Source organism: Erpetoichthys calabaricus, chromosome 1 (assembly GCF_900747795.2).
Source record: "Erpetoichthys calabaricus chromosome 1, fErpCal1.3, whole genome shotgun sequence".
In the NCBI taxonomy this organism is placed as follows: Eukaryota; Metazoa; Chordata; class Cladistia; order Polypteriformes; family Polypteridae; genus Erpetoichthys; species Erpetoichthys calabaricus.
The window spans coordinates 335243668-335256605 of NC_041394.2; the positions used below are offsets into that span (position 1 = coordinate 335243668).

General features: G+C 39.8%; 1 protein-coding gene across 2 annotated transcripts in view; it reads right to left on the reverse strand.

Annotated features, from left to right (window-relative positions):
• Positions 1–12938, reverse strand: part of LOC114664844 (cytolytic toxin-beta-like) — a 45272-nt gene that overhangs the window by 9899 nt on the left and 22435 nt on the right. For both annotated transcript variants that reach the window (XM_051925063.1, XM_028819134.2), the window contains exon 4: positions 10752–10866. In XM_051925063.1, coding sequence (XP_051781023.1) covers positions 10752–10866 — 115 coding nt within the window. The remainder of the gene's footprint in view (positions 1–10751; positions 10867–12938) is intronic.

The following is a 12938-nucleotide window of genomic DNA, read 5'->3' on the forward strand; positions in this document are numbered from 1 at the left end:
CACTATATTATATCCAAAAAATATTAATGTGGAAAACATAAATACCCAAGTCATTCCATTACTTCCTGGAAAGACACAACTCTTTCTAAGCTCTGACAAACTTGACTCTGATCACAACAATAACCATCTTAAATGACCTTACAAGTTCTGAGCTGGAATTACCTTTTACACTTAAACGGCGTGTACAAAGAAATTTTCAAATAAACCTTTACACTGTGCCACACACTTTATTGTTTGCTTTCTATTTGCATCATCTACACCGTCACACTATTCTATATCTCATTCATACATCACGCTCTTTATCATTCCCAACACCAGGGGTTGGCGAGCGAAGCGAGCAGGGGGCGGAGCCCCCTAGTTTAAAGCATAAATAGGAATCACTTCACTGACGTGTGAGCAAGCCACAGTACAACTGTGAGACGCGCAGCACTCGCCGGCTACAACATAACAATAATAATTTCCGGAACATGCTGTTACGTTGTCATTCATTTTACCCACTGTCTTTCTTTCATTCATATGTTACGTAGGCACGTACCTTTTATCTTCGGCAATCTCATTCTCTAACCAGGCCTCACGAGCTAACCAGTGTAACACTGTCCACCACCCCTTTCGTTATTCCGGCACATTGTTGACATCCGTGAGTAACAACAATGTACTAAACTGGAAGGTGGTCTACGCATGCGTGGAATTCGCGGACAAACAAAGATCAAGATCCAAATGAAGATTATATATAAAAAAAGATTAGTTAATATAAAGCACAACAATTTGTTTAGTTTGAATGTCTGTTTTTTGAGGTGTGACTGGAGTACTACAGTCTTCAGTAGTATAAGCCTGGAGGAGATTCTTAATGCAATGCCTATGTTTTAGCTGTCTCTCTATTGCCATCTAGTGCTTCTTCTTCTAATTCATTCGCGGACAAACAAAGATCAAGATCCAAATGAAGATTATATATAGAGATTATTGTTGGTGTTGTTATTTTACCATTTTATAGGAAAAGAAGTTTATGGAGTATTTGCAAATTGAATCTGATTGTACCATACAATAACAATAAAGGAATTCAATTCATCTCAATAGAAGAGTGCATATTTACAGATGAGCACTACTGGCTTCTAAGTCGGTTTAGATTTCCAAGCACTATCTCCTTGGAGCTCTTGATATCTTTTTTAAGATGAAATGCAGTAAAGTATATATATTACAGTATTCAGATACATTTTTAACCTCATTTAAATAATGTATATTGTTAATAATTAAATGTGTGGACATGGTGGACAGTGGTAGCGATGAAGTGGCGCCCCGTTCAGGGATTGTTCCTGCCTTGCTCTGTATGCTTGCTGCATGGGACTGGCGCGACCCTGGATGGATAGATGGATGGAATAATTAAACATATACTATGAAGATATTTCAGTGTTGCTTGAAAACTTTGAAGAATCGATGTTCTAATCTTACAGATGGCTTGACATTTATTAAAGAGCTGATTGTGTGGCGATTGGTTACTTGGAGAAAGAAAAGCAAGGACAGGAATTGGGGGTTAGTACATTTGAGAGAGGCAGTACTGCTGTAATAAATAATTTTATCGAGGGTCACGCATGGCGCAACAAGGATCTTGTGGGTGGCAGGAACAATCTCTGGACAGGGTGGCAACTCGTCACTACCACTGCGCCACTGTGGTCCTATATTTAATACATGCTTTAATTCATTTCATCATGAAAATGATATCAGGTATATATCATAGTATTTAAATTGTTGAGAGAGCAGTAATATCATGAATGTAATGTATTCTGTGTCCTGTCGGCATGAGCCCATTTAAGAAGCACATAGTGATTCACACACATAGAGCACCTATAAAAACACATAGAATACGAAGCATTTAAGATGCTACTTTAGTTACGATGGGATTTGAGAAGCATTGATTTTAAGATGAAGTTTATGCCCTTCTACGTTAATGACAAAATGAACTATGTGGTCAAAGTGGAAATTTCAACCTTTTTTTTCCCAATGTGTCCCTGTTTTTTTTTTCTTTTCTCTATACCCTAATACACTTCCATATGACACTTAGATGGTGGGCTATGAGCTAGGTTTTCATGGTGACTTTGATATCTGACCACTTCTTATTTATTTCAGACACTATGCGACTTTCTGAACTTTAACTTTTGAGTTTCTCTGCCACCCTATGTCACTCGATCAACTTTCTTTTGTTGTTTATATCACTGCTTAAACCAACAAATAGTATGTTTTTCCTTGCCTCCATTAGTATTCAATGAAATTCTTCTATTTTCCCCATGCTTTTGCCATTGTCTTTTCACAGAACACTGAACATAAGGGGCTATTTATATTAATTTGCATATTCAAAAAAGCGTAATTCTGGGAAGAGATGGGGTGGGGCGGTAGGTGCGTGCACGATTGTTACATTTCATACTAACCGGAATTTATGTAGCGGAAGAACGTTGAATTTGGCACACACGCAGATTTATGCATCTGGATTTTTTTTGCATATGCACATTTCTGTTTTTGTCTATATGCCAAGTTTTAGTGTGAATTCTACGCACGGCATTATACATGAGACCCCAGGTGAGAAGACAAAATACAAACGAGCAGATGTAAAACAACAAACCTGATGCCCTACTGGGCTGTAATGTAATGTCATGTGCCCTGTCCATGTGCTTGATTAGCCTTCACATTTGCAGACCATAGTATCAAAAAAAAAATCTCCCCCTTGTCCCCTAACATCTCTCTCTTTCTCCAGACCATGGTGTCTCTATCCCCCACCAGATAAATATATGTTCAGATCTCCTCCTAACCCAGAAGACTAATGGAGTGTAACTTTTTGCCCAGTTCTATAATCCTGACCAAGGTCAGAAATGCTCTTCCATGGCTGCAGGAACACAACACTAGAACTTTCTCTGATGGTTTCCGTTATCCCAAGATTTCAGTTTGCCTTAAAGTGCCAAATATCCTTAGCTGTTTTTTTCCATTCCTAGATTAAGCATTCTATAATGGTGTGAATGGGGCACTATCAGTTGTGTTTCATTGTCCTCGATTGTTTTTGGATAGCAATGTATGTCTCCCTCCAGATTCCTGCTTTCTCCCACACTTGATGGTTGGTTTATCTGTTATCCCTATTGAACACTCTACACACTTCCAGGACTTGCTGCCCCATAGTGATCTATGTGATTCTGTAACAAAGCACAGATTAAATGAACCCATTACATAGTGAGAGGCCATATTACTCCCTTCAGTTGATGGAGCTCTGCTTTGGCTTGACTGCCTAACACTCTTAGTTTCCACCTCAAGTGAAAAAAACAAATTCACTTGGTGGGAGCCCTGGCTGGATACTGTATACTACACTTTGAAATAAAAAAAAATGTGTACACTTACAAAAACAGAGAATAAATGTAGTCCTTGAGATGAAATTAATTGAAAAGAGAAAGTCAAAAGTCACCCTGAGATAAAAACAAGAAAGAAAACTCTCAAGTGACCAAAACCAAAAATGAATCAGGAGTCAAAAAGGCTGGAGCAGAAGTTGAAAATACAGCTAACATGAAGCAATCCCAAACAATTACCAAAGTGGGAAGATTTTTAGATATGCTGTTTGGAAATCCTAAAGCATGGATATACGAGGTGAGACACAAAAATAACCGGACTGGCCTTGGGGCTTTCCTGGAGAACTATCTGGAGGTCAGCCAGGCGTGAATCATAGAACTATATCCACTCCTACACGCCCTCTCAAACCGCTGACCAGCTAGGTATATCCTGTGAATAGCCCAGTCAGTATTTGCACAACAATCGTTACAGGAGTTGCCACAAAAGTTTTGGGTGAATTTTCTGTTTTTCTATAAAGCAGTTCTGACTGACAAAAATATTCCTGTCCTCGATCATCCTCCCTATTCATCCGATTTAGCTCCTTGTGAATTGTACTTGTTCCCGAACATCAAAAGTGACATGAAGGGAACACATTTTTCTTCAATGGATGAAATGAAGACTAAAACGGCAAGCCTGTTGAAGAGCCTCAAGCAAGAAGCCTTCCAGCACTGTTTCAATCGATGGATACGTATGGAGAGGTGTAGAGATCAGGAGGGGGAGTATATAGAAGGTGACAATGTGTAGAATGCTGTAATTCATCAATAAATTTTTTTTTTTTTACCAATCCGGTTATTTTTGTGTCTCACCTCGTATTGAAGTTGTTTGTAGTCATCATGAAAAAGTGGGGAGCAATGATATAACATTTTATGTGAATTCCATCACAGGAAGCCAGCCTTGCAACAATATACAGCATGTAGGAAGGCATGCAAGGACTGGCACAAAATGTCAGTGGCCACACTACACCAAAAAATAAGATGGCATCATCAGAATAATGATAAATATTATACAACAAGATATACTAATTCCAAAAATTAATCACACTGTTTACTGAAATAACAAAAAGCCATATTCATTATAGGAATGATATAAAGGGAGTGCTGCCCAAAGAAAAGAATCAGGTTATACATACATGCTGGCATATATAAGACTTGACTTATATAATACATAACTTAATAACTTAAAATAACTGGAAACATGCATGTTACACACTATATGAGCTTTAAAATGAGGATTCTTCAATTGTCAATGTTATGGAAGCAGAATGGAAAGCTACAAATGGTGCTTTTAAACAAGGGACCAGAAGATAAGACATGAGTCTAAATACAAGCAAAGGTTGTAACCAGGAAATCAAAATGATTTGTTGACAAGCCCCAACTCACATCTCAAAGCCAAAGCTGCAAGTCCTTGCACTTAATTTGAAATCTAGAAAATCAGTCACGTAGTAAATTTTGCTAAATACTCAAAGGAATGTCTCTGATAACTCAAATAAACATAAATGCCCCAAGCTACCCTTACACCCTGTCATCCTAGTGATGTCATGTGCCATTCTGATAAGTTCCTAAGCAAAGTGGTGACACTCACCTCAAAATATGACGGCGCCAGGAAAGGATGCAAAACAATTTCAGAAACTGAAGAGACATTAAAGTTCTATGTATTCCAAAACTTCAACTAAATTTAGTAAATATACAAAAAACACAACAGAAACAAAGGCAAAAGCTAATAATAATACCAAAGCATGTCAGTGGCTATCTAGAATTTAACCAATAATTGAATCATAAAGAATTTAACACAATTTTCGGGTTGCAAATGGAATCTTATGGTTTTAGAGATCTAAGGAAAGAAGAAAACATGGTACTATTCCAGAAAGACAGGAATTAAGAAAATTTACTAAAGTGTGAAGTACTAGGGTGCTGTACCATGTTAGCCATTAAAGGTGAAGGAACAGTGTGATTGTACTCATCCATATTACTAACCGAGAATGCTAAACCGGATGATGGACGCAGGCACATCCGGCTATGGGCCGTAGCTGCAAAAAGACGTACTGCGCAGGCGCAAAAAGAGTCCGCGAGAGTCGGCTGAGGAGCCGAGAAAGGGGGACAAAAGAGGGCGAGAGAGGCGGATGAGGGGCCGTGAGTGGCGGACAAGACCACAGAAAAAAGGAGTGAGCACAAGAAAAATGGAGAAATGAGGCGCAAAGTCAAACGCAGGAAAAGCACGAAACACATTGCACACGAAACTAGACCCGAAAAAAAAAAAAAAAAAAAAAAAGAGGCTCGCACACAACAGCAAGGCCCCCCCCCCCCCCCCTACAGGCACCGGACGGGACACACACCAAGAGGGGGATTCAACAAGCCCATGGAACACAAAAAAAAAAGAACACAAAACCACCCCACAGACCCTACAAGCGAGGGACGGGACACACACAAAGAGGGGGATTCAACAAGACACAGGAACACAAAAAGAAAGAAGACGCTCGCGCAACAACAATCCTCAACAATCCCCCCCACCCACATCCATAAGAAGTCACACCCAAAGCCACATATTCTAAAGTGAACGTCAGCACCTTCACACTAGACAGCATAGGTGTCAGCATTGGTGGATCTCCTTACAATAAAGCACTATTAACCGTTCAACTGCAGAAAAGGAAACATATTGAAACAAGTCATGAATACACGGTCACGGGTACAAAACGAAAAGGAAAGGATAACAGGAACAAACACACGAACATGAAAGAAACAACAAAATAGACGGCTATGCAGCATAGGTGGATCTCATTACCATAAGGCACTATTAACCGTTCAACCGCAGAAAAGTCTCCATATTAACAGTGAGTGCAATACTTCTTATTACTTATCCATATTTCTAAAAGAAAAAATGTCTCGACTCCAAAAACGCAAAGCTCAACTAAAGCTTCTAACTAACGATGTACCTAAAAGTAAAAACTTTATGAACTGCGTTAGATCCTACAATAGTTCATTTGCTTTTAGTAAATATCAGGCCACCAAAAGGCAATGGCCCATACTGCTTTCGCATATGTGCACAAATACTGTATCGCATTGGAACAGTGCACCCTGAAACAAATCAACAACGCAAATATGCACAAATCTACATCCTGGATCCACATGACGCAAACTATCAATCAAAGTGCTGCATCGCAACAGGCACGGATTCAAAACGAAACACCTCCCGTCTCAGACATACGTTAACGGCAAGGAAGGCTACAACGGGCGTCTCACACAGCACAGGCAAATCGATTACAGCTCCAAAACAACACGTCCCAAATACTACACATGCAACAACGCGCCTCTCAAACGGCACAAGCAAAACATACACCGGGAAAATTCATTCCGATTAATGAATGTCATTTGCAATCATTGTCATTCAGTTCACTTCCCTGAAGAAACAACTGGCAATACAAGTAATACATTTAGACGTTGTTGTCAAAAGGGTCAAATTAGACTGCCTTCTTTACATTCATATACTGAATATCTACAGAAGATTCTAACTGACGATGTACCTGAAAGTGAAATCTTTATCAACTGCATTAGATCCTACAAATCGGTATCCACTATGAACATTAACGGTGGCACTGCACGTGACATCCGCCTTCAAAAAATGTTGTTTATTGATGAATGTACAATGGCATGAAGTCACTTACTCAACACCATTCATAAACTTCTACAAACGTTTATGAATAATAATATTCGATTTGGAGGAAAGGTACTTTTATGAGGAGGAGATTTTAAACAGTGATTAGCTATTCTTCCAGATGCCATGCACTCAGCTATTGTTCAGTGCACCTTAAAATACGCAGACAATTGCCATTGCTTTCAAAAGATACAGTTAGTAAAAAAGATACGATGTCCAGAACCAGATCATAACAATTGCTTATTACAACTAAGAGATGGTACACTCACCAATACAGATGGACTTCAGCCACATATTATTACAATTCCTCAAGCCTTTATCTGCGACGACTTAGTTACAGAGAGATTTGGAACAGCAATCTCATTAGACCAAATGCCCCTTTTAACACAACGCACTATATTATGTCCAAAAAATATTAATGTGGAAAACATAAATACCCAATTCATTCCATTACTTCCTGGAGAGACACAACTCTTTCTAAGCTCTGACAAAGTTGACTCTGATCACGATAATGACCATCTTCATTGACCTTACAAGTTCTGACCTGGAATTACCTTTTACACTTAAATGGCGTGTACAAAGAAATTTTCCAATAAACCTTTACACTGTGCCACACACTTTATTGTTTGCTTTCTATTTGCATCATCTACACCTTCACACTATTCTATATCTCATTCATACATCACGCTCTTTGTCATTCCCAACACCAGGGGTTGGCGAGCGAAGCGAGCAGGGGGCGGAGCCCCCTAGTTTATAAGAAGAAAGGTGATATTCAGGGTTTGGAAACTATAGAGGGATTAAGCTGATGTCACAATGAAAACTTAGGAAAAAGTTATAGAGAGAAGGTTTAGGGTAGAAACCACCATAGAGGAGGAGCTGTTTGGCTTTATGCCAGGGAGAAGAACAACGGATGCTGTCTTTGCATTCAGACAACTGATAGAGGAGCATCAGTAAAACCAGAAAGGTTTGCATATGGCGTTTACTGAATTGGGGAAGGCTTATCAAAGAGTGCCACATCAACAGGTCTGGAAGTGCATGAGAGAGAAAGGAGGACTAAAGAAGTATGTGAGAATTCTCCAGGATATACATGAGGGAGTGAGGACTCGGGTTAAAAGCAGTGTTGGGGTAACAGACAAGACCCTAGTTCAAGTAGGTCTGCACCAAGGAGTCTTCTTTAAGTCCTTACCTCTTTATTCTGGTTATGGATGTGTTGAGTCATGAGATGAAATGCCCAATCTCCCTGGAGCAGGCATTTTGCTGATGACATTTGTGTTGTGTAGCACCAGAAAATAAGAGGCGGAGAAGAAGTTGGAGGAATGGAGAAGGGCTTTGGAAGATAGAGGGCTGAAGATAAATAGGAAGAAGACAGAATATCTGAAGTTTAATAATGATCAGGATCCAGAGATTAGCTTGCAAGGAAAGCTATTGAAAAGAGTGTATATGTTTAAATATCTATTGTGGAGGATTGCCGGCTTCCCAGTCCGGCCCTCACCCCCAGGCCGCTAGGAGGAGCCCTCCGGACAGCGTATTCGTGCCCCGAGTTCCAGCAGGGCCTCATGGACTTTGTAGTGTTGTGACACAGCCCTGCTGGATAACTTGGGGGCCGCCAGGAGTCGCTGTAGGGGGGCTAGTGGGCTCTTGCGTGCCCTATAACCCGGGAGTGCGTCACAGTCACGTGATTGGAGGAAGCGACGTGCTCCCGGGATAAAGAAGAGGACTGTTTGCCCTGACCCGGAAGGAAATGGACTTGTGGGTTGTGCTTGGAACCACTTCCGGGTCAGGAGCTATAAAAGGACTATGGGAAGCCCAGAACACTGAGCTGAGCTGGGAGGTAGGGTGGCGACGTGTCTGGGCGAGGAGGATTGGTTTATTGTTGAGTTTATTGGTTTATGAATAGTGTGGTGTGTGTAGTGCTTTGTGCACAGTTTAATAACAAAATACATAGTTATTATACTTTCACCTGGTCTCAAGAGTGGTACCTGAGGGTTCAAGAGGTGGACAAAAGCCTTAACTGCTACACTATCAGTTGTAGCCCAATATGGAAAATTACATACAGAAATAACCCACAGAGTGCAGTGTGGATGGAACAATTGGAAGAAGATATCAGGAGTGTTGTGTGATCAAAGAATTAAGGAGAAGGTTAAAGGTCAGGCTTTTAAGACTGTGGTAAGACCAGCAATGATGTATGGAGTTGAGACATGGGCAGTAAAGGGAGTGAAGGAAAAGAAGTTAGATGTGTCAGAAATAAAAAACGTGGAGATGAATGTCCTGAGTTACAAAAAAGAACAAAATAAGAAATGAGACAATCAAAGGTACAACAAAGTGCTAGAGATATCTAAGAAATACAGGAAAGTAGATTGAGGTGGTATGGACCTGTTATGAGGAGAAGCAATGAATATGTGGGAAAAAGAGTGATAGGAATTTAAGTACAGGGGAAGAGGAAACAAGGAAGGCCAAAGAGGATGTAAATGGATAAAGGAAATGAAGGTCTGAAGGCAAAGGGTGTGACTGACTGAGCTGTATAGAGAAGGTTGATCAGCATGTCAACTCCACCTAGAAGTGGGAAAAGATGAAGACGAGGAGGAAGAAGAAGAAGAAGACTTAAACAAGTAAACAGAAGTGATGCACATAAAAACTCTTTTGGTTCTATGACACTTACCAACCAAATAATGCCTTATTAGATAAAAGATGAAGTATAGAAAAAATAAAAGTAACATGGTATTTATTAACATACTAGGTGTGCACGCCCGTGCTGTAAAAAGCCCAGGGTCCCAGAAACTATTGAAATTGTCAGAAAAAAAATTGAAATGTAGAGATGTCAGGTAATTGAAAGGAACTATTCTGGGCATCTCTCTCTCTTAGGTTTCGTTGTGCTGACGTGCTCGCCTCGCTTGTGTATTAGTGGCAGGAGGAAAAGTAAAAGGGATACTGTTTTGCCAAAGTGCTCATCTCGCTTGCGTAAGAGTTTCTCTCTTTTCTCTGCGGGTTTACTTTGGTAACAGAGTCGCTTTCTTCTTCCGACTTGTTAACTTGAGGCCGCCTTGCCGGGTCTCTGAGCTTCATGTTGTAGTAGCCTCATACTTCTGGCCCAGACAAACAGACACACACACTTCAATGCGTAGACGTTTAGTTTTCTGTTTCCTCGGAGGTGCAGCCCTTACCCCGACTCCACCTTTGACTTCTGGGCCGGACAGACACACACACTCCTCGTGTAGACATTTATATATAAGATAATACCAAATCGAAGAAAATATAATAGAAATTAAATAGACATACTAAACAGACATACTTAGACATGCTCACTGAAAATCAGAAATGTCAAGGGGTGGATGTTGTTCTGGGTGGTTTTTGGTTTAGTAAACAGTGTTGTTCATAGGTTACATTTTCTGACATCCAAATCAGATGGTCTTACATCTCTTGATTTCCTATGTTGCATTTTTGTCATAGTCTTCTGTTTTGGTCCATTGGATGAGCCATGTTTATATTAAAATGCACATTTGTGGTTTCAGGACATATGAAATTGCACATATTTGATTGGCTGTCTCAATTATGTAATGTGAAATGGGGTTAAAATAAAGGACACTGGCCATTCTAGTGTAGAAAGGCATCTTATGGGAAACCAGTCCCCTTAATGAGGTGACATCAGTCCTTGTAAGATATGAATGGAGTTTATTAGAAGATCTTATGAGAGGATTCATTGAACCTAATTATAGCAGTAAACTGTTGAGGGTTTTAATACTTACCTAACATACTTGAAGGCATGCAGAGTTAACGCCAGTGTTCTCATGCATTCTGGGGTGATAGTGGTGTTTGACAGGTCAAGGTCCTGCAGTTTTTCACAGCAACAGGTGACAAGACCTTACCAAAAAAAAACAGAATTTTTATTTTGTATTAAATATATACCAACGAGAGATTAAATTAATTTAATTACTGTTTTTTTTAAAAGGAAAATTCCATAAAATTCTTAAATTGTACTTTAATTCTAAAGATTTGAAAAATACTAAGCAGTGTAGTAGAAATTTAACATCTTATTAAAGAAAGAAACGTCCCCTAACAGGAGAAATCAGTAATCAGGCAGAAGAAAAGCTATTCATGGTGTCTTTAAATTACTCCTCAGCAAAATGCCTTTGAGGGAGCGTTTTTCAAAAGCAGTCCGTTACAGCTTAGTCAGAATGATCAGAATGGTCAGGGAGCAAAGAAAAGAGGTTCATTTTATAAACCATTGAATTTACATACAGTGTCAATCAGTGCATACATTTTACTTTGGTTGGTTCATTGGTTTACTCTCAAATGATTTATCTATAATAATAAAAGGCAAAGCCCTCACTGACTGACTGACTGACTCACTCACTCACTCACTCACTGACTGACTGACTCACTCATCACTAATTCTCCAACTTCCCGTGTAGGTAGAAGGCTGAAATTTGGCAGGCTCATTCCTTACAGCTTACTTACAAAAGTTAGGCAGGTTTCATTTCGAAATTCAAAGCGTAATGGTCATAACTGGAACATATTTTTTGTCCATACACTGTAATGGAGGAGGCGGAGTCACGTATCGCGTCATCACGCCTCCTACGTAATCACGTGAACTAAAAACAAGGAAGACATTTACAGCACGAGTCACACGCGGGAACGAAGGTAAATGACGTTAATTTTTGACTGTCTTTTAATACTGTGTAAGCATACATATTAACACATGTGCAATTAAACGTGTGCATTTACGGGGTGATTTCTCAGGCTTAAAAGCTCACCTTTTATCAAACGCGGGAAGAAAGGTAACTGACGTTGTTCACTGTCTTTTAATACTGTGTAACCATACATATTAACACATGTCCAATTAAACGTGTGCATTTACGGGGTGATTTCTCAGGCTTAAAAGCTCGCCTTTTACTAAAAAGGTAAATGCAAAACTATTTTCAATCAGTTTATTGAAACGCTCCCGTTAAGGATTGCAATAACATATTCGCGAGATAAAAGAATGAAGTAGGGGGAAATGGAGGAACAGCCGCAAACAGCGAAGAGCAAAAAATTAATTTAACAATTGAGAACGGAGCGAGTTAAGCATACAAGCATGTTCATAAGGGAAACAAAGCACGGTGTAAAACGTAAGTTTAAATTAAGTTTATAGAAACGCTCCCGCTGCGGATTGCAATAACATATTCGCAAGATAAAAGTTTAATGAGAAGACACGAGGTATAAACGAAGCACACGCCGTGGCGCAACGTTAGGGGCAACAGTTTCAACCATTCTATGATCTGCTTCTCGCAACTGAAAGACGGCACATGGCGGATGTTAGCCGACTTGCTGACCGCAACGTTAGGGGCTTCAACTATGGCGCTGACGCAACATCTCAGTGCCAACACTTTGCAGACTGTACTTAAAAGACACGCCCTCCTCACTGGACAGTTAAAAACACCAATCAAACTAACGATGACATTAAGTATTACCCAATCAAAAGTAGGAAAGGAGGCATCTTCATAAAATGCGTGTGGGATGATTTGCATGAGACGCTGCTTTAAAAAAAAAATGATAAAAAAAATACGGGATAAATCCCGTCCAGTATTGATTCAAAACGGGACGCGCAATTTCATTCTCAAACGCGGCACGATTCCGTATTTTAAAGGACGGGTGGCAACCCTACAGTGCCAGGTAACCACCCATACAATGAGATTGTGATTCAGACTAGGAATGCAATGAATGTAATTACCCCGATCTACATACAAGGCGAAAGTCTTGCAACATTCAAAGATGATGGTTTGGCATAATTAGTACTTATTAAGTACAACATTGAACATAAAAGAGCTTATGAAGCCTTGAACCGAAAAAAGCAAGATCTCAGAGATCGTAAAAAAAAAAAAGGAGGTAATGTCGTTTTACTCGCTGTAGATTTTAGTCAAACATTACCAGTTATTCCACGAGGGAGACCAGCA